This window comes from Camelus bactrianus, chromosome 32, assembly GCF_048773025.1.
Source record: "Camelus bactrianus isolate YW-2024 breed Bactrian camel chromosome 32, ASM4877302v1, whole genome shotgun sequence".
Classification (NCBI taxonomy): domain Eukaryota; kingdom Metazoa; phylum Chordata; class Mammalia; order Artiodactyla; family Camelidae; genus Camelus; species Camelus bactrianus.
In genome coordinates this window covers 14,286,861-14,314,005 of record NC_133570.1, presented here as the reverse complement: position 1 = coordinate 14,314,005, position 27,145 = coordinate 14,286,861, and the positions used below count along the sequence as shown (strand labels likewise).

Genomic DNA, 27,145 nt, shown 5'->3' with positions numbered 1-27,145 from the left:
GGGGACAGGGAGAGGTCCTGTCCGTGGCCATCCCTGATCCCATCTCAGCTACATCCCTAGACTTGCCGCAGAGCCTTCGGCCCTGAAACCAGCCACTCATCACCTGGCCCAGATTAAGAAGAACCAATTAACAGTTGGGTGTTATTTTCCGTACACTTGAAATATTTAATAATTTTTTCATTGGAAAAAAAAAAAGACAGTTAAATCCCTTTACTGCCGGCATAAGGCATCGAGCAAATGGGAGAGCTGCTTAGTGAAAGGGCAGGTCACTGGCTGACAGCAGGATGGCGCTAGGGAGCCCTTATCACCCTCCCGGGGGCTTGCAGGCACTGGGACCCCAGCCAGGGCTCCCCGTGAGGTAGGCACAGGGCACAGTCAAACTGCCTCCTGTTTTGCAGCCGGGGAACCTCTGAAGCCCACAGACGGTCCTAGGGGCAGCATCTTGCGCTGGGCCATCCAATATGTCAGCCACCAACGGGCCAGTGCTGCTGGAACAATATATATTATCGTGCATTTTACCTTTTTCTTCTGGCTTTAGTAATATAGCAGCTAGAATATTCAAAACTGGGTGTCTCACATTCTATTTCTGTCGGATGGCGCAGCTCTAGAACTCAGCCCGCATTGGCCCGAGGCCCACAGCGTACCTGGTGCTCTGTCTGTTGGGTCCAAGTTGCCCTGACTCCTTAAACTCGGGTTTGGCAGCCCTTTGAGCCCTGAGAAGACGCAGGAAGGCAGCAGGGGGCGACTACGGGGAGAGGCCGGGGCCTCCAGCCCTGAACACTTTGGGGTCTTCCAACACCAGCCCGGAAGGCACCCAGACAAGCATCCCCTAACCCCAGACCCCAACTTTGAAGAAGCTCTGGAGATAATGCAAGGAAGCCTTCTACCTTCTGTCTGGAACTGTCACAAGGAAACCCAGTCTCCACAGTCCCAGAAATGAGGTTGAGTCCTCCTCGCTCTACACAGCAGTGACTGGGACGCTTTGGCAGAGGGCACAGCCCCGCAGAGCCCACCTCCCGTCCCCGCCATGCACACGGGAACAGAAGGCAGGCCGTCTTCCATCCTCCGTCTCACCGCCTGCAGTGACGCCTCCCGACCACCAGGCGGACCCAGACACGGCTTCATTCACACGCTTTTCAAGTGAATCACTCCAAATTCTGTGAGCAGGGCCACCACGAGGAAAGTCAGGTAGAAGAGGAGCAGGCAGCAGCCGTAGACTTTGTTCAGCTGGAAGCACTGCAGTGGGACTGAGACCAGGGAACAGACGAGGCTGAGGCCCAGGGTGCCGGCCAAGACCCACACCAACAGGCCATCCGGCTCCAGCTGCGGGCAGGGGAGGAGACACGGGGAGAGAGGCCGGGTCACTGTAGGCAACAGTCAAGGTGATGCTTGAGGGCTCCTTGTGGGGGGCCAGGGAGGGACTTTTGGCCTGCCCTGTGGGATGGGAAACCCCACCTTGAAGTTTCATCTTTAAAGCCAGCTAGTACTTAGTAATTTGTCAGGGCAACCCTAGGAAGCTAATACACATATAGATGGAGGAACTGTTTTGAGACCGTCTCCAAGCTCACGGTCACGTTCATGCTCTTCTCTGTCCAACCCAGATGCACCACATGTCCTGCCATCTTGGTTTTTTTCACGTCCTATTTTTAGCTCTCGCTTTTACTTTGCCTTTTTCCCAATAGTTCCACATCGTGGATTTCCACTAAAACAAAGGCTTCTTCCCTAAGTCCCCTCAGATTTACTAGTCCGATCACTATTTTGTTTTGGACATAATAAAAAGGGGACCTTGTGAGTACCCCAAATAAATACTTAGATGTTAAAAAAATTTATATATATATGTGTATTACATACAGTCATTGAAAAATTCTCCAGCAACACAGAAGAACAAAAGGAAGTGAAATTATCCCCTCCCATGTCCCTCCCTTCCAGACTTTGCATCTAACATATTTGGATGACGTAACTCTAGGTACCATGCTAGGTGTGTTCCATACACCATAGCCTTTTATCTCCCCATCCTGGAAGGGGACCATTACAATCATTACCCATCCACAGCCGAGGAAACCGGATACAATGGACCCTTGAACAACACCAGTTTGAACTGCATGGGTCCACTTATACGCAGATTTTTTTCAACAACTGGAGTACCTGTATTTTCATTTCACAGGTCTTTAAGCGTGGGGGAAATGTTTGTGTTTGATTACAGGTCACAATATGTGGAATCAAAAGTGTTAGGGGTTTACGGAATGGGGTATATAGCTCAAGTGGTAGAGCGCATGCTTAGCATGCATGAGGTTCTGGGTTCAATTCCTAGTACCTCCTCTAAAAATAAACCTAATTACTGCCCCCCAAAATATAATAATAAAGTAAAAAAAAAAAAAAAGAGCTAGGGTTGAATCATGATTCAACTATTTCAGTGTTCTGCCCCTGGGTGAGTCATTTATCAATTCCTTTGCTTTTGAGGCAGACAGCAGCAGGCAGGTTTGCAACTGCACAGGGGAGTCAGCACTGCGAACTCCCACATTTTTCAAGGGTCAACTATAGTGTGTAACAGAGCCCCAATCCAAAGTCCATCCATTCTTAAACCAGAAATGAGATCGTACGGGAGATACGTGTTTAAGAGCAAACTGTTTTTCAGCCAACAGCACACCACGGACATCCGTCTAGGATGACTTCTCATGATGCCTCATGTCTTACGCAATTAATAGCAGCAGTATTTCCTAAACTCAGCACAAAGGCAGTGGAATGCAGAGACACACACACACACACACACACACACACACATACGTGCGCACGCACCCGCACACACTTCCTAAGGAGCCAGAGAAAAGAAGAAATAGGGTCCTCAGGGGGCCAACCCTAAAGCCTCATTATCTGGAACTGCCTGAGAGTCGAGAATGAAAGGAACCTATTAAACCCATGAAAAGTATAAACACAATTTGCAGACAGAGGGTGTTTACCCTTCAGAAAAGCAAACTTTTCAAGCTCTTAAGTAGCTATTTGCTTAGGGGCATGGCCACTGTGAAAGGCCGGCCCGGCTGCTAGTTAATTACAAGTTAGCCACGAGAGTCTATTCAAGAACCAGCCCCTTCTTGGAGAAAGAGGGGGGCGACTTTGTTCACATTAATGACGCCAACATTCAGCAGCACATTCCGAGTGCTTTTCACAGTTGGAGCCTTAAAACCATCCCCTGGGCCACATCTCCACCCCCACCCCTCCCCCCTTCATCTTTCCCTGGCTTGGCCTCCGAATCCAAGTCCTTGGCAAATGCAAACTCAGGACCCATGGGTCAAATCTGCCTTGCATGGGCAGCTGTTTGCCCTGTGCAGTATTTCCAAAGGAAAAAAGTTCACCTAGGAATCTTGATTTCTTCTCTCGAAAAGCTGGACTATCTGGCCACACGAGGCCTGACCTGAGTCGACCACGCGGTTTAGCTACCTGGCTGGCCTCATGGAGTGTTTGAGTTTTCGGCCTTGTTAGAAAAGCTCTTCTCAAGTGTCTTAACCTTCATCAAGTCCCCAGGGAGCATATTTAAAACTGCAGATCTCCAGCCCTCACCCCTCTGGGATGCCCCTGTGCCCCCATGAAATTCCTGGATGCCCCTGAACCTGCGAACCTCTGCCACTCAGTGTGTCTCAGAACCTTCTTCAAATCTATTGAGCTCCCCTCTTCTTGGGCTGTCGCCCACATTCTCTCTCACCCCGCCTGTCCCCGCCAGGCAGCACTGGAGTAAGATGTTCAGCCTAGCTCTTACCTCATGCATGCTTATCCAGGAAGCTTGGGGGGGGTGGGGGGGGCATCAACCCATTTCACAGGTTATGAAACTGAGGCTCAGAGATCCTCAGAGTCCTAATTCACTTAAAGTCATACAGCAAGAGGCTTCAGGGATGGAACTGGGACCCCAATCCAGGGTCTCCCTGCTCCTTCCCCTGAAGCTACATCATGACTCTGTGACCTTGCAAGGAATACATTTTTCTAATCCTACAAGCAAAATACTTTAATTTGTGACAAATCAGACTTGTCACAAATTCAGACATGTCTTCTCCCCGGGGAAGTGTAATCTACTGAGATGTGAAGAGGACGAGAGGAGGAGGAGGAGGGGGAGGAGGAGGGGGAGGAGGGGGAGGGGGAGGGGGAGGGGAGGAGGGGGAGGAGATCCCCTTGCAGAAGCATCTGCTCACTCACCTTCACCTCCGCGTGGCCCCTGGAGATCTGGAGCAGGCAGCCCAGCCCCACTCCCACCAGGATGTCTGCAGCCCAGCTCAGGAAGGTTGCCAGAACACATGCCCATGTCCCCAACCACAGAGCCCGTTGCCTTCCTTATGATGTCCACCTGCACTCCCACCCACTCCCCACAAAAACCCTATCTGAGGAGACCCTCTCCAGTTTTAGTGCCTCTAAGAAAGACAGCGTCCAGTGGACATTTTGCGCCCCTCCTGTAAGGACCGCATGAGGTGACAGAAACACTCAGTACCTGGCAAGCCCTCCAAAGATGGAGAAATGGAGGCGAGGTGAGGTGAAGTGACTGCCGGTGGCCCATTGGGGATGACGGAGTCACCTCTGGGGTTGTTCAGGGGACACTGCTCCAGTCAGGGCTGCTCCATTCCCACCCCAACCTAAGGGGTCAGGAGAGGTCACAGCCCCAAAGCCAGAAGCCGGTCACATGGGTGCCTGGAAGTGACAAACAGCAGGAGGCACGCCTGCACAGTCCCCATCAATTCGGACCGTGTTGTGCAAGCTAGTGGCCTGCACGGCAGCTCACCCCATGGTCCTTCCGTTGTGACACTTGGGGAGGGCTGCACTGTAAGCGCCTTCAGATGATCTTCCTCTATTTCACAACCAGTGATACCCACCGCTTGATGCGTATCTGCCACGGGCGGGGCACTCTCCTGGCTGCTTTCCCCGTCAGTCCTCAAGCTGACCCATTTTTAACGTGCAGAGGAGCTCACTGAGTAAGGTGAGTGCAAAGCCCCGAGGTCACACAGCGGGCACGGGACAGCGCTGGAACTGGAACCTGCGACCGTCTGGACTCAAAGCCCTGTTTTTTCACATCCCCGGGGCTCCCGGAACCTGTCTTTTCTACATCGAGCAGGGGGTGCTAAATGACAGCCTGCCCATCAATCCGGCCCACTGCCTGCTTTTATAAATAAAGTTTTATTGGAACACGCCCATTCATTTATGTATTGCCTGCGCCTGTTTTCACACTACAGCAGAGTTGAAGAGCTGCAAAAGAGACCCTATGGCCCTTTTGTGCTCTGGCCCTTTAAGAAGAAGTGAGCCAACCCCTGCCATCTACAGACCTTGACACCTATAAGCAAGAGGGAAGGGTCTTCCATAAACTTAGCACGTGGGCAGCCACTAATAACACCTCTGCCCTAACAATACTAATTGATCTGCCATCCACTGCTGTTTGCCAGGGGCCAAGCACTCTGTCACCTCATTCAATCCTGACAATAACTTACAAGCTCAGTCTTCTCGATATCCCCATTTTATAGATGAGGAAACTGAGGCTCCAGCAGCCGCATCACCTGCCCCAGGTGTTCCAGTGAAAGCCAATCCCAAGGGCAGGGCAGGGAGCACACCCGTAGCTCCCAGCACCAAGGGAAGGGCCGCCCCAGGAAGGATACTGAAGATGATGCCACCGAAACAGGCAGAGAACGCCATCCGCGGGTAGCCCTGGCGGGCCAGCGTGAAGTCTGAGAAGGCGTCTGCGTGGAAACAAGAGAAGGCTTTGAGCGGTGAGAGGCTTCCCCTGGCCCTCCTTGGTCATTCGCTCCTTCATTCCTACCCACAATCATTCAGTCAACAAACACTGTTGAATGTCCACCTGGGTCTGGCACTGGCAGGCTGGGGTGTTATGGGAGGTCAGTGTCCCGTAAGACACAACTCCCTCCTTAATTCCTTTTACCTGATGCTTTCCCACCAGCGGCAACTTAGTGGATGTGACATGCTGCCACCAATTTTTCACCCAAGCCTCGTCTGCTGCTAGCACACTTGGTACCTCTGTGCAAATTAGGAAAAGGTGCCCAAAAAGGTGAGGAGAAGGAGAGTTAGAGTTTGGGCCCCCTGACCCCTTATCTGGATGCTCTTGTGCAGTGTACAGCCTGACCAACCCTACCTGGCAGCTGTAAATAGAGAACGATATATGCATGTATGTGTGAGTGCCTACCCAAGTCACACACCCATGAATACATTCAGCCTGGTTGGCTGCAATGACCTTCACGTCCTGCCTGAACTCTGGGGGGCCACTGAGTGTCTGTGCATCAGAGAGTGGGGGAGACGCTGGGGGCTTCTACAGTCTCCCAGCTCAGGTGCAGTCCAGGTCATCCCACCCGATGTCCAGTGATGGTCACTCCAAAATGACAGTGGGCACTGAGCACCTGCTGAAGGCAGACGCCCTGGACACCCCTGCCCACGTGCAGTTCTGGCTGGGGGAGCACAGAGCAGTGACGATGTGGCTGAGCCCATCCCAGAGGCCCACCCGACCCGAGTCACCTCCAATGCTGTTCCCCCAGGCCATCAGCGTGAGCCCCAGGACAGTGTTGCTGAGCCGGAAGACCACACCCAGGGACCGTAAGATGTTCACCACCTCTGTGGCAGCTGCGTTGATCCACAGGGCGCTGGTCAGGAAGCCCAGGAAAGCAAAGAGCTGGGGAGGGAACAGTGTGCTGATGGGACCAAGGCTGGTCCCCAACAGGGACATGGACTCAGTTCCTCAGCTATAAAGAGGGATGATAACAGTGCCTACATCATGAGGTGGTCATGAGCATACAGAGTTAACAGATGCAAAGCAATTAGATCCTGGCGTATAGTAAGTGCTCAGTAAAATGTTAGCTCACTATTACTATTTTGTCAAGAAGGGGTTCATCATAGCTTTCAGCAGTCTATGGCCCAAATGCCACCCCCCCACACCAAAAGAAACTCCAGCAGTCACCTCCCAGCCCACTCAATCTTCCTCCCAGCCGCTGGCAACCACTGGTCTACTTTCTGTCTCTGTGAGTTCAACTATTCTAGATATGTTACATAAAAAGCCTCATGCAATATGTGGTCCTTTGTGACTGGCCTCTTTCACTCAGCATCATGTTTTCAAGGTGCATCCGTGTTGGAGCACGTGTCAGTGCTTCCAAGACTATTAAGAAACACTGGCTAAAACCATTTCTCTAAGTAATCCATTGGCTGAAAATTCAATTTTGGGGGGGGCTCATATATTCATTTGGAGTTTCTGAAAATGAAAACTGTAATTTTTAAAATCGATCATGAGTATAAAAAATGAAACATTTAAGTAAGCTTTTAAAGAAAAAGTCTCTTGACAAACTGCCTTAAGATTCCTTAGCATCCTGCAGAGTGGAGAGAATGGAAAAAGGTACCCCCAAAGACCAGCCAATCCCATCACTGGAATGTGAACATTCTTCCTGGTGAAGACACGGGAAAGGAGTCTGGTGGGTCTTTAAAAAGGTAAATATCCAGTTAAACATTTGACTTCACAGTTCCCCTCCTAGGAATACACCCAAGAGAAATGAAAGAATTCTTTCCACATAAAAAAAAATGGAAACGAATGGCATGGCAGCATTATTCATAATATCTAAAAAGTGGAAACAACCCAAGTGTCCATCAATGGATGAATGGGAGAAACAAAATATGCTGTATTTGCACGATCGAATAGTATTCAGCCATAAAAAGGAATGAATTACTGACACAGCCTACAACATGGATAAACCTCGAAAACCTCTTGCTAAGTGAAAGAGGGCAGTCGCCAAAGACCACGTATTGTACGATTCCATTTATGTGACATAAACAGGACTGGAAAGTCTAGAGAGACAGAAAGCATGCTGGTGGTGGCCAGGGGATGGTGGGGGAGGTTGGGGCAGTGACTGCTCATAGGTACAGGGTTTCTTTTTAGGGTGATGAATGTTCTAAAATTGTGGTAATGGTTGCACAACACTGTGACTATAATAAAACTATTAAATTGTACACTTCAAACGGGTGCCTTGTATGGTGTGTGAATTACAGCTCAATAAAATAAAGCAGTTAACAAAAAAGAGGACCTCGAACAGGCACAAAACCCCTTAGAAGTAGCTTTAAGGATCTGCCATCATGGACGGTGATTAGCGGCCAAACTGTCCTAGGACATCTGCCCGGGAGACCTCTGTGTCCCCTCTCCCAGCTCAGAGAGCTTGGGTTTCTTACCCAGTGAAGTCTGGGGGGCTCGCTGTTGGATGTGGCAAAAAAGGTCACTGCAGCCAAGGCTGTGCCCGCAATCACCACCACGGCCCAGACAGGAAAGAGGCCACCTATCTCATAGACGCCATCTGCAGGGGGACAAGAAAGGGAGCTGGTACTCTCCACAGCGTCCGCTTGGCACCTCCTCCAGGAAGCCTCCCAAGATGATTGAGGGGGTGTGGAGGGGAGACCCATGGATAAAACCCACAAATAAAACACAATTGTTTGGAATATAAGATAGGTATCTCCTAAGTGCCCAGCCCTGTCCTAGGCACTTCAGGGGGACAGGGAAATTAAAGACTCAGCCCCTGCCCTCAAGCTACTCACATCAGAAAGAAAAGATAGATACATGAAAAATAGACTCTCCAGCCTTTTGTTGTGGAACTAGGATGACAATGGCTAAGACTACTCACCACCGCTATCCTTTCCCATGCCCATGGCAGACATCACTAATCAATCACGATGCTTCGGTCCAGATGAGCTTCAAGGCAGCGCTTGAAGCTCTGTCTCTCTAGCCAGGGCTCAGCCCAGAAGTGGGTCACAAATGCATTAGCCTGAGCCAGTCTTTCCCCAGCATGGACCTGCTACCACTAGATGGTGTTGGGGCAGGTGGACAAAACACTAAGTACCATAGACTCGCGGCTCAGGAAATGGATTCCTTCTGCAATTCTCTCACTGTAACAAATTTAAATACAGTAAACGTATTGGAAGTGATGTCAGTTTCCTACCCATGCAAGTGATAACAGATTCCTTGTCAATAAATTTAAGTTTAAAAAAGAAAAGAGCGCTGATTTAAGAAAAATATAACAGAAATGAGTGGGAAAAAATATCAAAATAGTTCCTGAATAACTAATGATTGGGAACCCCTCTTTTAAGAAGCCAAAAGGATTGTGAACCCCCTTCCCAGGCTGGAGGGGCAGGGCTTTCCAGCTCAATAGAGAACAGAGGGCCATAACGAACCAGATGGCTGGTACCCCTGGGGGCACCCTTCCCAGCTCTGGGGTCACACTGTTCCCTGATAGACTCTCCTTCCCTTGGTACCTGTGATAAATTGGAGGAGAAACACAGAGGATTTGGCAGCATTTTCATCCTGACACTCTTTTAGCAAAAAAGCCACACCCAGCCATGCATTTGCCATCAGAGCCCTACCTCCACCTCCAAGTGATACCCCTGGGTTGAGCAGCAGGAGCCCAGATGACAGAGAAAGGAGTGGACAGCATGAGATACTAAAGTCAGACAACAGGAAGAACCTGAGTAGTGGGAGTTAGAAGACACCTGATAAGGCTGGGTACTGCTTTAGCTAGAGCAGGTCAGAACAGGAAAGCCTGGGGCAGACGGGGAAGAGCTCAAACATCAGAGGGGACCAGACAGGTCACACAGATGAGTGAAGCAACCCACCTAGGTCACCCAACAGGGAATGGAGGGGCCAGGGAGGAAGTAGCCAGTGGGCACCTGCACTTGGTAGGGGAGGGGCAGGGGCTGCCTCATCTCTGCTCCCCAATTCTGCCTTCAGGAATGTGGCCCAGGTCTTCTTGAGAAGCCCAACCCTGGATTTTGATGTGAAATCTGTCAATTTTGTAAGACAGGCAAACAAGCCAGAGGGCTGGACTTGGTCCAAGGGCCACCAGTGCACAGCTTCCATCTGGAGCCAGCAGGCCTGGACCCACTGACTGCAGGAGGCCAGTGTCCCTCATGGCACAAGTGTGTATTAAACGCCAGCTGTATGTCCAGGATTGGCCCGCTGGCTGGTGTGGCTGAGAAGAAAAGTCGGGAACGTGGGGAGGAGGGAGGTGGGCTGCCCTGGGGGAGGGGATACTCACAGGCCCCTGACTGCAGGGTCAGGACCAGGAACAGAGGGCTGATGACCAAGTGCAGGCAATTGAGGGGCCGTTTCCAGTTCCCATCATCCTTGTCAGGGTCCACGACGGGGACAGTGAGGAGCAGCAGGAACTCCACGGGCAGCTGTCAAGCGTGGGAAGGCAGGGGGGGCTCGCCAGGAAGGCCTGTGCTCAGCTGGCCCCATGATGAGCTTAGTTACTCAAGAACAAGGCTGTTGCCACTAAAGCACCTACTGTGTGCAGACCCCTCAGCCCGTATCAGTCTCCTGTCGCTGCTGTAACACGTTGCCACAAACCAAGTGCTACCCAGCACCTCACTGTGATCCTGACAACGCTGTGAATGGGAACTACATTTTTCCTACCTTCTAGATGAAGAAACAGGCTCAGAGAGGTTGAGGAACTTCTCTAAAGTCACACAGGAGGGTATATGAAGCCAGGATACAGGGCCAGCTCTAACTGGCCCCACACCTGGTGTTTTTAGCCAGTAAGTAAATTAGCAGTAACACTTATGGAGTGCTTACTATATGCTAAGCACCAGAGCCAGCCCTTCACATCTATTAGTTCATTAAGTCATCACAGCCACTGGGGCAGGCTGGATACTGTTCCCAACTCCTCAATCCCATCCTGTAACAGAATAAAACACCCCCACACCTTGTCAAATGACTAGAGTCTGCAGAATAGATTTCCCAGCCGCACCGATGTTGAACTTGGCTATGTCACTTGCTTTGGCCAACGGGCTATTGGTGAATATGATGTGAACAGAGGCGTAAAATGTGCTTGGGAAAAAAACTCAATGTTGGCCTCATTTGGACTCACTATGACCTACTCCTACTGACCTCTGCCCTAGTTCCCACCCTTACCCCATCAGGAGGGGCCCCTGCCTCTCCCCTCTGCCTCTCTGTTCCTAGGAAGATGCTCTCCTTCCTTCATGGGGGGCAGAACCCCAGCCAAACTCCATGACTCAGTTTCCCCATGAAGTCTCAGCTCATCTATTGCCCCATCAAGGCCTCAGCGCCCCCTCCTTGCTCTGGAGAAGGTTGAAGGGCCCCTGTCCTGGGCTCTCATGAAGCCGGAGCCTGGCTCCAGGGTACCCCCCTTACCTTGAACAACTTGAGGGCCCTCCAGTACACCGACTTGTTCCTCCACGTCCTGGAATCCAGGGGGTTGAGGGCCCGCAGCAGGATCTGAGCCGTGGTCTCGTGATCAAGCAGCAGCCGGTACTCTTCACCTGGGGGCCCAGGGAGGGAGGGGCAGGCGTCCGTGGCTGGCTCAGTCTCCAGAAATCCCTCTCCCCTCCCTCCCACCAGTCCTCCCAGCCCTTGGGAAGAAGGAAAAGCCCAGTGTCTGGCGGCGGGGGCAGGCGAACCTGGCCCAGAGCTCAGATGAGACACAGGGAGAGGTAAGGCTGCTTCGTAGCCTCATTCCTGGGACCTGGAGGACGCCCCTCTCCCCACCTCCCCACCCCAGCTGGGCACAGGGCACTGGACTCACTGTAGTCATAGCTGCTGGTATGAGACGACACCAGATCCTCCTCAGAGTCTGAGAGCATCTCTGTAGGAGAGAGGGGCGTTTCCCACAAGCCAGGTGGGGAGCCCAGGCCCACCCACCACCGTCCCAGGGCAGGGCACCTCTGGGACAGGACAGTTTCCAGGGTGTAAGTGTCCAGCCCCTTGGTATTCTGGGTTTCTCAATAATCACCCTGCACGCTCAAGAATTCTTAAAGAGTGAGGAAGTCTAACTCATAAAACATTTTCAAATGCAACGATGCAGCTATGATGCTAAATTTAATAAGGATATGTGAAGATGTAACTCAAACATTTACTGACTTCAATTTTGAAAATTTTCAGAATTTGGAACCCATCAGATTTTTCTGTTCCAGTCTGAAACTTTTCTCAGGAGTCCTCTGGAATGATTTAGAGGCCTGAGTCCTCAAAAGAAGGGCTTCCTAAAAGGAAAACAGCCTTCCTCAAGCGAGGAGTCAGTGCTAACCCTGATTCTGCCTCTGTGTGACTTTGGGTCCCTCTCTGGGCCTCATTTCCCCCCTTCCATTCCAGCCTGATGGGCTATGATGGGTTTAGAAGACAGCACAGGGTAATAGGTGCTGAACTCTGAAGGCTCAGTTGATAAAGAGGGAAGAAGAGGGAAAATCACGGCAGACTTCCTGTAGGTGGAGTCACTGACACGTATGAAATGAGACAAAGTCCGGCCTTTCGGAAGCTCACAGTTCAATAGACAGAAATATAAGCAAATTAATAACAGAATGGAGAGATTAAGTCTGTGCTGAGGTGAGTCTGGAAGCCCTGCAAGCCTGCAAGGGACACCTGGGGGTCTCCATGGTGCTCCCTCCAGGCTGAGTCCTTAAGTTTTTCAGAAGAAAAGCGCACGGGGGAGAGGGGACAGCACACACAAAGGCTCAGAGAAAGCCAGAAGGGGCATGGCAGCACCAGGCTCCTTGGCTCCCACTGGCAGCTCGATTCAGGCCTTACCTGGAGTCGCAGGCATGGAGTAGACCAAGGATCTCCTCTGCTGCCACTGGTAGATCCAGGTGCAGAGAACCACGGTGACCACATAGAACACGTAGAAGCCCAGGTAACCTGCAGACCAGGGCACAGGCTGTCACCAAGTGGCATCCTGGCCGCAGGACCCAGACAACAAGAGCTGCCTGTTCTGTTGCTGGCGCCTGGTGGCACGGACTTTGTCAGCCCAGCTGGCTCCAGTAGGTAAACACCCCCTCTCCTGCCCTCGTGGCCCATTTTCCTTTCCCTCCATCAATCCGGCAATCATCGGTGTAATGCCTGGCACAGACACTGGCCTCTAGGACCCAATTCAAGCGCTAAGGGTCGGATTCTTACAAGGCTGAGCGCTGCACTCTGCATCCCCTGGGCCCTGGTGGCACTGGGTTTGCCAATGGACGGCAAATCAGAAGGCAGCAGGAAAGGGTCTGGGCCACTTCGTCCCTGCTCCCTCCCTGCTGTGGTGCCTGTGGCAGGGCCTGTGACCCTCCATAACTGTCACTCACATCGAGTGGCCCCTGGACCGGGCCTCCAGCCCTCACCAGGCTCTGGTGACCCCAGTTCCTGCCTTCAAGGGCTCCTGCTGTGGCTGGTCCCTGGGTGTCTCTGCCTCTCAGCATCCCTTGCTGGTTTTCCTAACCATCTGTAAACTGTCCCTCCATCCATGTCATTTGAACCATCTGGCTGGAATGGACATGCTGCCAGGACCCTGATGGCCACAGTCAGCATCCCAGCTGTACTGCTTATTAAAATTTTAAATTGTGAAAATTCAGAGCATTGCCCTGACTATAGCCAACCCCCTTCGGTGATCTGCCCTCTTTTTTGCTCAAGCCACCTTGATAGGTAGGGTTTCCACCACATGGGGGAATAAAAGCACTCTGCTGACCACTCCCTCCAGTCCCTGAGCCTCCCACCCACCCATCAGCCCCGAGATGACCCGGCCCTGGCCCCATGGCTGCTCACCCAAGGCCCAGGCCAGCGTGACCTTGCCACGGTAGAGTGCGGTGAAGGTCAGGAACACAGCCACCATGTAGAAGATGATGTCTCTGAGGAAGGGCCTCGAGGCCACTGTGAAGGGGCGCAGGATGGCGATGCCACCGGCCACCACAGTGGTGACCAGCACACCAGCGCCTGAAGGAGAAGATGCCAAGCTTGGTCTACCCTGTGCCCCCTCCTGCGGCCCCACCCCCACCAGCCGGGGCTGCTCGTACCAAACAGTGCCCCAAGGGCCAGGCCGGCTGTCCGCGGGTCAGAGAAGGCCACCATGGCACTGAAGATATCCGGTGCACCGTTCCCAAAGGCCAGGAAGGTGACGCCATGGGGGGGAGCGTGTCAAGGGGCGTCAGTGCAGGGGCCCGGGCCTTTCCTGGCCGTGAGCTGCCACCTGTCTCCCAGCCACCTGTCCTAACCGCCCGCCCTCCCTCCCTCCCTCCCTCCCTCCTGGGTACAGGACCTGGACCAAAGGATACTGCCACATTGTGGGAAAGCTTGAGTGTGGTGGAAATGGCTGACAAGTTAGGGCAGAAGCTATGGAGAAAAAGTGAACAGTCAGAGCATCCACAGTGAGTGGTCCCTGCCCTCATCCTTCCCCCTAAACCCAGGGTCATCCCAATGTCAACCTCCTGGGACTCCATTTTCCCATCTATAAGCTGCACGTGAGCCCAAGGCCAAACTCACAACTTCGCTGCAGTGACTCCCAGAATCAGGAACAGGTAAAGCAGCCAGAAAGCCTGCATGGGGGGCCGGAGAGGGAAGGGAGTGTTAAGTCCAGCCAGAGCCACCAGCTCCCACCCCCCAGCTCCCCTGGGCAGGGCCTCACGTAGAGGGTGATGGCCAGAGGCAGGAGGCTGGGTGGGAAGTGGCAGAAGATGCCCTCGAGGTAGTCCAGGTAGCCCCCGTCGCTGCGGCAGTCAGGGTTGGTCCGGATGAAGCCACAGCGGTCAGAGGCATTCAGGCCACACACCTCTCGACACTGCGGGAGGGGAGGGAGGACATGAGGGGCTGACACCCTGTGGGTGACTGGACCAGCCCTATCTAAGCAGCTGAAGATAACTCCCTTCGGCCCGTTCTCTAAGCCTCCCACGCCCTCCAGGTACCAATCGCACGCTTGAATTTTTGAAAATAAACTTGTGTTTGAAATTAACACAAGTAATTCATGAACGCATATATTGAAAACAAAACAAAAACAAATAATATTTAAGATTTCTAAATTCCTCCTTCTCATCCTTGCCCTCCACAATCCCACCTCTCCCCAGAGGTCCTACCATGATTAGTTTGAAGCGTACCCTCAGACAATTCTCAGTCCAATGATGCTGGTATATACATCTGATTATACATACAGTTTGTTTTGTTTTATTGAAATGGGTCCATCTTAAAGCTCTTATTTCTGCATCTTACTTTTACCACTTCATATATGTGCCATATATTAATATATTGATACACATAATGATGAAGAGGATGATAAAAGTCTAAACATTTTTAGTGATTTCTATATGTCAGGGACAGGGCTGAGGAGCTTAAAATGTATCGCAGTTAATCTGCACAATGATCTTCTAAGGAAGGGACTATTAATCATGCCCATTACACAGATAAGAAGATTAAGGCAACACCCCAGGGTCTACTCAGTGGTAGAGTCAAGAGTTGGAACCCAGGTGGTTTGAGGTTCTGGAATCCCTGTCCTTAACCATCACTACTCCTTGTCCCCGGTCCCCCCACCTCTCTGTAGAATCTTTTTAACAGCAGCATGGGGTTTCATACCACGGATGATACAGTGGAGATGACATTTCCCTGCTGGTGGGCAGTTGGGTGTGTCTATTTTTCCAATATTACCAACAGGGAACTTCCTTGCATATGACTCTCTGAGTACATGTTAGAATATTCTAGAAGTGAAAGTGCTGAGTTAGAAGTATCCTAGACTGAGTTCCTCCAAAAACAACCCAGAGACAAGGATTTCTAAATAAGCAGCAGAGCTGGGAGGTATGGCATACAAGAGCCGAGATGGGTAAGTGGAACAGGGAAGCAACCAGTGAAGGCTGGACGGAGACAGTTTCCACCTTGGGCTGGTAACCCCAAGGGCAAGGGAGCTGGGGTATTTATACCTCTGTACTTCCACCCACCCTGCACCCACACTGGCTGCTACAAATCTGGTTCCAGCCAGCATGGTGGGAACCTCCTGTAGTTAAATTGCCAGTCTCTGATGACACATGAAGTGCTCCTTCCTGTGTTAATGGCCATTTGTACTCCTTCTTTAAATTGCCAGTGTTTTCTATTGGAATGTTGGCTGCTTCTTGACTTGTAGAAGTTCTTAATGGATATCAGCTGTCTGGCAGGTTGTGCATTTGCTTAGGCAATGCCTAGATGGTCTGCTTCTCAAACTTTTTGTTCAAAAGCTTTGTCAGTACCACTTCACGCCCATTAGGGCGGCTACTACATCAACAAACCAAACAAAACTAGCAAATAACAAGTGTCGGTGAGGACCCTGGGTGTTCTTCAAAGCACTTCTTGTGTTTTGACATTCCCAATTATTTGTAGGATCACAGGCTTGTTTAATTAATGTCTGCCTCTCCCACCAAAGTCATTTGCCACACACTGTGCTGGGCCCCAACTTAGTCTTTGTAACAGACCTAGGAGGTTGGCACAATTGTTTCCACTTCCCAGGTGAGAAAACTGGGCACAGAGAGGCAAAGGGACTTGCCCCAAGGCACACAGCCCACCACTGCTAGCTGGTTTCAAACTCAGCTCTACCTGAACATTATTAGCTGAAACTCCTGGGGAAACAGCCCAACTGGATGGGGGCAGCCTCTGCCCGCCTTCTTCCCCACCTCTTGCCCTCCGTCCTCCCTGTCCTCAGGGCACGCCAGGGAAGATGCAGGGAGACACTCCCAGCCCAGCTGATAGCAGAGTGAGTCAGCAAGGTGGGTTCCCCAAACCTGGCCTCCAGAATCGCATTCCTACCCCCCTCCACCCACCACAAGCTGGCCAACCCAACTCTTGGTATAGTTAAAGTAGCACTGCTCTGAGTCAGGGCTGGGTGACTTTTCAGCCTCATTCCCTTCTCATCCTCTTCCCTGAGTCACTAAGGATGCCCAGGAAACCCAAAAAAGGCCAAACATTTTCCCCGCTGTGGGAAAAGTTTCAAGGGTCAGGCTGGACAGGAAAGAATCGCAAATGCAATGCCTTGGGGGCCAGGCAGATTGCATAATCGCGGAAAACCACAGGGGCTGCAGGGAATGGTGCGGAGCTGGAGGGCGCGTGCCCTGCTGAAAGGCATTCAAGTTGTAAAATGAAAGACAACACCCCCCATGCTGCAAATAAAAAACCTCAAACAAAACCATTGCAGCTAGACAATACCCTGGGCCATCAGTTTTCAATCCTACACCAGTAAGCCTGGTGTGGAAGACAGGGGCAGCAGAGAGGAAGAGCAGCCCTGGGGCTGAGACCCGGCTGGGGCCGGCTGGGTGACCTTCGGCTGGGTGACCTTCAGCAAGCCCCTCAGGTGTCTGGGCCTTATTTCCCCCCCTACAGAGTGGTCTTCATCAAACCCACTCCGGCCACTGGCATCTTGGTGCCACACATGCTTTGTTAAGTGCCCCTCCACACTCCCTTTATTACCAAAGATCAGAATGCAGCCCATCAACCTCCACGCTGGCTCCATTCAGAAGCCAAATAAGAAGCCAAACGTGATATCAAGGGAACAACTGGAAATCATTTCCATTTTGTTAGTTGTGATCCATCAAGAAAAGCTCAGGTTTTCATGATCCAGATGTCCTCTCCAAGCGTCGTTATTCGAGGCCAAAGGCTCCTCCTTGTGCAGGTGCACAGGCAGGACGGGGGTGGCTTAGGGAGTGAGGGGGCTGGGAGGGACAATGGAGAGTCACAAGCTCCTGGTTCATCCTCCCTGGCTGAAAAGTGGTCCCCAAAGATGTCCTACTCCCCACAGCCTGTGAATGTGTGACCTTACACGGCAAAAGGGACTTTGCAGAGGTGATTAGATTAGGGATCTTGAGATGCGGGGATTGTCCTGAATTATTTGTAGGGCCTTTAAACATAATCACAAGGGTCTTTATAAGAGGGAGGTGGGAGGGTCAGTCACGAAAAGAAATGAGATGGAAGCAGAGGTTAGACTGAGAGAGAAAGATGCTGTGCTGGTAGCTTTGAAGATGAAGGAAGGGGCCACAAGCCAAGGAATGCAGGAAACTTCTAGAAACTGAAAAAGGCAAAGAAATGGGTCTTCTCTAGTGCCTCTAGAAGGAAGACTGTCCCACTAACATTTTGAATTTAGTCCAGTGAAACCCATTTTGGGTTTCTGACCTCCAGAACTTTAAGATAACAAGTGCATGGGTTTGTTTTTTTTTTTAAATCTATTCTTATATATAGTGGCTAATTTTTGTAAATCTCAAACTCCCAAATTTATACCCTCCCACCCTCATATGTAGGTTGTTTTAAGCCACTAAGTCCTTTGCGGTCATTTGTTACAACAGCAATAGGAAACTGATACACTCTAGAGTCAGTTTAAATGGAGACATTGTAATGCTTTCAAAGACTTCTGATGTTCTTAACCTCATTCCATCAGCCTGAAAAAGAGGCGCTGTAGATGTGACCCCGAGCTGCACCTCCACCACCTCCTACACTCCCAATCCTGCAGTGGGACCCCCACAGAGCAAGTTTTCCAAGGAGTGGAAAGACTTTTCCAAGTCTTCCACCAGGACACCAACCCAGGAGCAGAAAACGAAGACTGGCATTTCCCAGAGGCCCCTCAGCCTCATGCCACGCGCTCACTGCTGGATGGTGCCGTGGTTATGAGGACAGGGCTCTGGAACCACGTGGCCTGGGTTCAAATCCTGCTTCCCCACTCATTGCTGTGTGACTTTGGACAACTCACTTCACCCCTCTGTGCCCTAGTTCCTGCCTCATTTTATAGTCGGCAAAATCTGTAAAAGGCCAAATATTTTGCCCTCTGCGGGCCAGATGGTCCCTATGGAAATCATTTGACTCTGTCTTGCAAAAGCACCATCCACAATAATTAATAAACAGATATGATTGAATTCTGATCAAACTGTACACAGGGACACTAAAGTTTGAATTTCACATAGTATTCATATGTCAGGAAATAGTGTTCTTCTAAAAAAGTTTTTTTCAACCAGTTGAAAATACAAAAACCATTCTCAGCTCCCAGGCTATATAAAACCCAGCAGTGGACCCAACTTGAGCTGTGGGCTGAAGTTTGCCAACCCTTGAAATGAAGGATTAAATGAATTAATCCATGTGCTTGGAATCCATGCACCTGGTACATAATCACTGCTCAGTAAAATGAGCTTTGATTACTCCTTTTTCCAGAGGGGGAGGCAGAGACTAAAGAGAAAGTGCTCCCTGCACTTAGCTTGGCCCCTTCAGTCCTCCAAGGGTCAGTCCTAAATGTCCAGCCTCTGTCAGATCTGTTCTAAGAGGAGAGTTTTTCCCCAGACTCTCCTTTTTCCCAAAAGGAATGTCCTGGAAACACTGGGCCCTGGTAGTCTGATGTCAGACTTGTCCCTGGTCCTCTGAGGTCACACTTGGACCAGCCTGGGCTGAGGGTACTGGGCACTGAGTGGTCCAGCAGAACCAGTTCTTACTACTTCCCCCAAAATCTTAACTTGGACCCCTTCCCAAAGCCGCTACCACTGTCTCACCTGGATGACTTTGCCAGCCTGCTCCCTGTCTCTGCCCCTATAGTTGATTCTCCCACAGCAGCCAGTGGGATCCTTGTAAAAACTGAAATCAGATCTTGTCCCTCCTGTGCACTAAATCCTGCCATGGCTCCCATCTTACCCCTGAGTACAGGGAAAGTCCGCACGGTGGTCCCACAACCCCATGCAACCTGCCCCTATTACCTCTCCTGTCTCCTCCCCTGTCATATCTCACCCCCAGCTCACTGTTCCAGCCACTCTGGCCTCTCAAAGTTTGTTTGTGAAATGTCATCCTGCTCTTGCTTCAGGGCCTTTGCACCTGCTGTTCCCCCAGATCTTTGCCTTCCCTGACAGCCCGAGACAAAGCAGCACCCCTCCCCATCTCACTCCATCACATCCCCATCCTGGCTTTTTTTTTTTTTCCCCATCACTGCGTGAAATCATCCTGTGGATTAACCTGTTGACTTGTTTCTTCTCCGTGTCCCTGACTAGAGTATAAGTAAGTTCCATGAGGGCAGGGACTGAGCTTATCAGCTCCCTGCGGTACTCCCAGCATGTGGCACAGTTCCTGGCACATAATAAGTACTCCATAAATATTTGTTGATTGACCTCAAAAGGACCTAGGTGAGGAGTGGGTGGCCTTTCCCAGCCTGCAGGCTCCCAGAACAATGGCCAGCCAGAGGCCAGCAGGGCTTCTAGGAGGGCAGCTGCCTGTGTCAGTCCTGGGAGACGGTGAGCTAGAGGCGAAGGGTACGGATTCAGCATGAGGCAGCCCCGAGTTCACAGCCTGCCTCTGCTACTTCCCTCGGGGCCACCTTCCCCTCTCTGAACCTCAGCATCCTCATCTACAGCATGGACATAATCATGCTCATCGCGGGGGTTTGCGGCAGGGTTTGGTGCGCGAGGCACAGTGCCGGCCTAAGTGCTCAATAACTCAGAAAGATTGTCTGACACAAGCCACAAATAACCCCAGTTTTCCTGCCTCCAAGAGGCAGCAGTCAACTTTATAACCACAGTAACCGCAAAATCACTTTCCCATCTGTAAAATGGACATAATTACCTATTTGCCTGCATTAAACAATCGGCTTGAAGGCATTTGCAGCCCCATAAAGTTGGTGTAGGCGTGCTAAACACGCTTAGCTGTCGGTTTAGGTGGGGAGGAGTTTGTTACTCTGTCTCCCACCTGAAGAAAATACAAGGTGCGAACGCCAGCCCCCTGCAGCTGATGGGGACTCCAGGGGTCATCTTGAGCTGTCTCCCGCCTTCAGCCTTTGACTCGGGATCCGCTGTGACCTCTCCTCCCCTTACAGATATCAGAGTGGAATGATGCAAGTTCCCTGTATCCTGTCTCAATGGCCCAGACCATCCCTGGCTGGGGAGGAAGATTTCTTGCCCCTCCCCAAGTATCCCCATTGCATCTCCCTCTTTGCATTCAATGGCACTCCCATCCCCTCGACGCTAAGGCCAGAAATCGGGAGCCATCCTTGATTCCTCTCTTCCACCACCACACTCCTCCACCCAATCTATCAGTGTATCCTGCTTGTTGTGCCTCCAACACTGACTCCAAATCCCACCATTTCTTATCTCCCACAAATACCATCACCGACCTGGGGAGCTGCAGAAGCCCTCGCCCTAGTCTCCCTGCTGCTACCCTCATCCCTCTCTATCCATTCTCCCCCAAAGAAGCTGGAAACATTCCTTGAAGAAATCAATCAGATTTTGACATTCCTCTGCTTAAAACCCTCCATTGGCTCCCCGCTGTCATAAAACAAGCCCCACCTCCTAGACTCAGCTGGTAAGGCCTTTTGTAATCTGACCACTACTACATCTCCATCCTTATTCTGTACTCTCCCTCTCACTCACCCTGTTCCAGCCATTCTGGCCTCCTCACTGCTCCAGAAACACATTAGGCTTATTTCCTGCCCCTGGGCCTTTGCACTTGCTGTTCTCTCTGCCCAGAATGCTCTTCCTCCAGATGTCTGTATAAGTGGCTTCCTTTCTCCATCCAGAGCTTGGCTCAAAGTTCACTTTGTCACAGAAGCCACCTGTGATCACCCAATCTGAAATAGCTGGGAATATTCCCTCTTCCTCATGGCCCCCACTCTCCTGTATCACTTTATCCTATTATCTGAGAAGCACTTAGCATCTTACCACCTGAAATTTACATGTTTACGTCTTTATCCAACCTCCCAGGAGACTGTTCACTCCAGGAGGGCAGAGATTTTTGTCTACAGTATATGGTCCCAGGCATATCCCAGGGTTCAGCTCAGTGCCTCAGTGCCTGATACATAGTAGACACTCAATAAATATTTGATTGGATGAATATACCTCCACCTGATGCTAGTTTCCTGCTAGGATACTCACATCTACCACGGGGATCAGGTTCACACCTGAGGCTGGAAACTGGGGGCTAATGTAGGCCCCTGTAGCTGGGCTCCTCGCCCCAGACACTGTCTCGACCATCAGCAGCACATAGAGCAAACTCAGCACCCAGTACTGATTCAGCAGTCCTCCGGCCATCAGCCCCCAAGGGGGCTGGCCCTCACTCTCTGCTTCCCCTCTGCAGTGTTTCAGTTTCAAACAGCTGGCACCTCCAACAGCCTGCAGGGTAGGGGTGAGAAGGAGGGGCAGTGTCACCAAAGACTGCAGGACCTGACAGAAGGGGCCTGAAAACTTTTCTAGCTGAGGGACTGCTCTTCCTCTAGTGTTTCCATGGAAACCCAGGCTAAGAACTCCTCTGACGGGTAAGTCAAGGCCCGGGGGTGGGGGTGGGGGTGGGGGGGTTGTTTTTCAATTGCTCAAAGTCACAGAACTCTGTTAGCAGCTGAGCTGGGCTGGATTTCAGCCTCTGTCTTTCCCTTAACCGCAGGGCAAAACCAGCTTCATTTTTCCTCCAAAGAAATTATACTGGAAAGAAAGAAAAAAGTCCTTGGCAAACTAATTTTCTTCTTTTGGTTCCACCCCATGTTGTCGATGAGCATGTTTCATTTTGCTACCAAGAAAAATAAAGCTCAGAAAACAGAGCTTTTTTTTTTTTTTTTTTTCCCCCGTAATTCTTTGCTTAACCTCCTGGAAAGGGCCGCAGGGGGAGGAAGCGGCTCCGGGGAAAGAAAAGGGAGCAGAGGGCTTTTCTCAGCACTTTTTCCTCACCTGTTGACAGGCTCTTCCCTCCCGTTGTTCTCTGTTAACTGCCCTTGGCACTGACTTGGAACCGGACACTCCAGATTTGCAATTCCGTCTCAGTCACTTACAGGCTGTGCGGCCTTGGGGAGAGGTCACTTCATCTCTCTTAGCTTCTGATTCATCACCTGTAAAATGAGACAAATGCTGCCGCGTCAGAGCAGAGAGGGCAATAAGTGCTCTCGCCTCAGGTGTCCCAATTTGAGGAGCAGCATATGTCTCCGCTCTACTGGCCGCCAATTTCTTCTACTCATTCACAAAAGAGCATTTATTGAGCGCTGCATGTGCGCCCGTCAGAGGCCAGGCGTTTAGACCCTCGGAGGACCTGCAGACCTGAAAGGAAGGGGCAGGGACAGTTAATCGGGGATGCCATCACTTTTGTGGCTGCACTTTCCAGGTGCGAGACCACGGGAACGCCCAAGTGCTGTTTCCCAATCCCAACGGATGTTGAGAAGTTGAACTCCGGGTGTCTGGTCCTCCAGCGGCGCCAAGGCAGGAGGGCAGGCTCCTCTCTTACCTCAGGCCCGGCCTCGGACCCGCAAACTCCGCACCTCCACCCCGCCGGGATTCACGGCCTTTCTTTCTAGTCCCCGTCCGCCCAACCGCGCCGCCAGACCCTCGGTCCCGGACGCCGCCCGCTGCAGCGTCCGGGTCTGGCCCCAGGGCTCGGCCCGGGCTTGGCCTCAGCGCGCCCGGCTCCGGCCACGCCCCTTACGCGGGCCTGCCCCTAGGCCACGCCCCCCCGAAGCCTCACCCCGCCCCTTCCCTTAAAGGCACAGGCTTCCTGGGAGATCCTGAGGGTCTTCCCTGCTCTCCACTCTCCTCGCAGTCATCACCCTATCGGCTCTGCTTTCGCCGCTAAAACAGAAGCTGAGTTGAAACCTGTGTGACCCCAATGAGTCCCCTTCACCACCATGGGCCAGATCTGCCTGACACTCAGCACCTCTGTTTGGAAGGCCTAGGGCCAGGGTGGTGTCTCCTGAAAAAAATGCACAACCATTGAGTCTCGGTTTTATTGGGGTAACTTACTGAGACTATAATCCCAGAGACAGTTCCTCCAGAGCTCTGAGGAACTGCTCCAAAGAGGTAGGGGAGGACCCAGTATATATACGAATTTTTGGGCTGGAGGAGTACAGATTATCAAGCATACATCTTGGTAAAAGATTACTGCTAATCACAAAAAAAAAAAAAAAAGGAGCTCTCAAGTTAATGATTTTAGTGCTTCTCTTTGCATGAGAAAATGCAAGAATCTTAGGTCATTGAAATTCTTCCTTAGATTTGCATCTTAACTATCTGGGGACCATGCATCCAAAATAGCGAACGCTGCATCCTATTTTTCTGCTGCCTGAATTCTCCTTTGGGTGAGCTGCTGGTGAGAGACTGCAGTGGGTTGTGACTTGACCCTTTGCATAACTGGAAGGTGAGCGAAAGTCTGTTCTTTTTGTCTACAGTGGCAGCTCCAGGAACAGTGCAAGTATCTGGGGAAAGTGTGAGCAGAAGTAGTAGGCTTGAAGGGGAACTTAAAAAAGGAAAGAGAATGAGAATTAGAACTTTCAGTCTTAGCGGAAGAGGCCCAGAGACTTTGAAGATTCCTTAAGGACACCTGAGTCTCACCTGCAACCCAATGTAAGTTCCTTCTTGATCCTAGCAGCCCTGGGCAAACAGTCACACCCTACACCTACTTGAACCCCCCAGGGGCAGGGTGCTCATTACCTCCCATGGTAACCAACAGACAGTCCCATACATGCACCCCAATGTTCATAGCAGCACTATATACAATAGCCAAGACTTGGAAGCAACATATACGTCCATTGACATGACTGGATAAAGAAGCTTTGGTATATTTATATAATGGAATACTACTCAGCCATAAAAAAGAATAAAATAATGTCATGTGCAGCAACAAGGGTGGACCTGGAGATCGTCATTCTAAGTGAAGTAAGCCAGAAAGAGAAAGAAATATGTCATATTGAGAAAGGAAGGGGGCAGGGCACAGCCATTCAAGGGATGATACAGCAATTAATATCAAAATGGTGGAAGATTCAACCCCCAGGAGGCCTTGAGGCTCAAGATGGTGGGAGATTTGACTTCTAGCAGATCTTGAGCTTCATTATACATCCATTGTAATATATTAACAAGGTGAATAACACGCCCACAGGCGCCATGACAGTCCCAATGCTGGCCACAAAAGGTCAAAGAGTGGGAAATGGCCAACTTCCTGGGAATCCCAGTCCCTTCCCCAGGCTAGTTAAACTGGTCTTTCCACTTATTAACATATGAACCCACTGAGTCCATAAAAACTGGCAACGCACCTTCTCTGTCCCCCTTTGGAGAAGGCCCGCACTCTGTCTATGGAGTGTGTATCTACTTTTACTCTAATCTGAGCACCCAACCCCCACACCTCATGGCCTTTCTCTTGCCTTTCGATGTATCTCTCTAAATAAATCTACCTTTACTCAATTGTGGCTCACTCTTGAATTCTTTCCTGTGCGAAGCCAAGGACCCATGCTTGGCGGGGCACGTCCCAGGGGCTTGACCAAGGACTGGTACACGGCCCTTCTCATGCCCCACATCCATTTTTCCTGCATCAGTATGATATTACTCATTTGTGGAATCTAAAAAAAGAAAAAAGACAATAATGAACGCATCCACAAAACAGAAAAAGACTCGCAGACAGAGTAAACAATCTTATGGTTACCAGGGGGATAAGTTTGGGAGTTTGAGAATTGCAAATATTAACTACTATATATAAAAATAGATAAAAAAACAAAATTTTTCTATATAGCACAGGGAGCTACATTCAATATCTTGTAATCATCTTTAATGAAAACGAATGTGAAAATGAATATATGTATAAATATGTACGACTGGGACATTACGCTGTAACCAGAAATTGACACATTGTAACTGACTATACTTCAATTAAAAAAAAAATTATGGGCACACACACACAAAAGCCAACAATAGACAGTCCTAACTGTAAGGAAATGTTTTCACTGCCATTGCTGCGAGTCTGCCTAAGAAAAATCCTTCTAGAAAGACTTGGCAATTGATAAATGTCAATCTTAAGAACCTTGAAAACATGTGACTTTTGTGTCACTAGTTGCTCCTGGAGCTCTTCTGAAGAGGAGAGCGTTTGGACCATGTTCTAAGCCCAAGAATGTTTACTACAGCCACCTGCATGATTGGGCAAAAATTGCACCTAAATCACCAACTACAGTGGACTGAGTAAATAGTTTGTGAATCTCCTATGAAATATTGTTGTGCAGCCATTTAATACCCTGTTGTTCTTTCTTCTCCTCCCCTCCCTCTTCCTCCTGCTCTGCCTCCTTCAGAGAGGTGAAATCTGCTTTTCTAGAACATGTTCACCTGAGTTCTGGCACTGCCTTGTGGAAGCAGTGTAGACAGAAGTGTACAGTGTACAGAAGTCAGAAGAACTCCGAACTAATTGAGGGAAGAAGGGATGAGGCCAGCCCACCCTAGCTCGTCGAGTCGATTTCTTCCTGGTCCCTCCCCAGCCTTGTGCTATAGAACTCTCTCCCATCACAACATCTGGTTAGTCTCCACCCAGATATTCTGAATGTGCTCTGCTTCATCTCCTGACGGAGGCTTATAATTTATTTCCTTGCTTTCTTAGTTTTAAAAAATGTTTTATTGTGGACTATATGATCCTTGCAAAATGGGGCCAAAATTATTTAGTTGACTGAAATAAAAATGCACAACGTAAAAGTTGTGAGTTGAGTTTTATTGGAGGAACTTACTGGGAACTATAGCCAGAGAGAGAGCCTCTGAGAGAGCTCTGAGGAACTGCTCCCAAGAGGTAAGGGAGGAGCCGGCATATATATGAGTCTTGTTGGGGGGATACTATAAGTAGGCAACCATATAACTCAGTGAAGATTAAGTGCTAATTGCAAAAAAAAAAAAAAAAAAAAAAAAAAAAAATCCCAGAGATCTCAAGTTACTGATTTTAGTCCTTTTCTATGTATGGGAAAATATAAGAATCTGGGATCGTTGAAATTCTTCCTTAGATAGACATCTCTACTAACTAGGGGCCATATGCAGAAAGCTGCACCCAGTTTTTTCCACATCCTGAATTTCCCTCAGGGTGCACTGTAGGTGGGCAACTGCAGTAGCTAATAGCTTGGTCCTTGTAACACTGGAATGGCAGAAAACTTTTTTTTTCCTTTACAAATTAAAAATAATAAAATGAAAAAGCAAATACCCCCACCCCTTGCCTTTAAGGTTTAAAAACAGAATTATCAAAAAAACCAAAAACACAGAACTATCAGTATCTTAGGAGTCCCTGAAATTGCCATCAACCTGGTGATTGTGTAAATCACTTTCACTATATGTGTAAAACTTTCTTTGTTTTATATATATATGTATATATATATACACACACACACACACATAGTGTACACATATATTCTCTATAATATAATATTTTACATATAATATAATAAATATAATGTATAATGTATAAAACTGTTATGACAATATGTATTATATATGTTTATATAGTTTTGCCACTATATAAAAATTCCTAGGCAATGACTTGTTTTGCTTTGCCTGTCTTTGAATTTTATAGAAATCAAACAGTATTTTGTATATTCCTATGTGACTTGCCTCCTTCTTTCACCATTCTGCTCCTGAGATTTATCCCTGTCATCTGTGTGGTTGCTGTTCATGTATTTTCCATGCTGTGTAATAAATAGTTCATGGCATGATTGCA

General features: G+C 49.9%; 1 protein-coding gene and 1 long non-coding RNA gene across 3 annotated transcripts; one reads left to right on the top strand and one right to left on the bottom strand.

The window, feature by feature from the left end:
* Positions 1–139: 139 nt before the first annotated feature.
* SLC8B1 (solute carrier family 8 member B1) lies at positions 140–23,147 on the bottom strand. The gene is made up of 17 exons (XM_074356008.1): positions 22,931–23,147; positions 22,384–22,541; positions 21,598–21,834; positions 14,388–14,540; positions 14,246–14,298; positions 14,039–14,095; positions 13,780–13,886; positions 13,532–13,699; positions 12,542–12,649; positions 11,547–11,606; positions 11,156–11,283; positions 10,038–10,179; positions 8,185–8,306; positions 6,493–6,646; positions 5,625–5,705; positions 4,183–4,247; positions 140–1,323 (listed from the first exon to the last, which is right to left on the bottom strand). Exons 3-17 carry the CDS (start codon positions 21,751–21,753, stop codon positions 1,126–1,128), a joined length of 1,752 nt encoding a protein of 583 aa, XP_074212109.1. The 5' UTR covers positions 21,754–21,834; positions 22,384–22,541; positions 22,931–23,147; the 3' UTR covers positions 140–1,125.
* On the top strand, positions 21,830–27,145 carry LOC141575768 (uncharacterized). Of its 2 annotated transcripts, none has more exons than XR_012503563.1 (3): positions 21,830–21,977; positions 23,865–24,039; positions 25,749–27,145. It is a non-coding gene; the product is annotated as an uncharacterized LOC141575768 (long non-coding RNA). The 2 variants fall into 2 exon arrangements; XR_012503564.1 differs by lacking the exon at positions 23,865–24,039 and adding an exon at positions 23,690–23,833.

Excerpts from the sequence above, each read along its gene's own strand:
- SLC8B1 (XM_074356008.1), bottom strand. The coding sequence starts at position 21,753 with ATGGCCGGAGGACTGCTGAATCAGTACTGGGTGCTGAGTTTGCTCTAT. Across the intron at positions 13,700-13,779 it reads GGCCCTTGGGGCACTGTTTG|GCGCTGGTGTGCTGGTCACC; the intron begins GTACGAGCAGCC and ends CTTCTCCTTCAG. Across the intron at positions 1,324-4,182 it reads GGGGCCACGCGGAGGTGAAG|CTGGAGCCGGATGGCCTGTT; the intron begins GTGAGTGAGCAG and ends CCCTGCCCGCAG.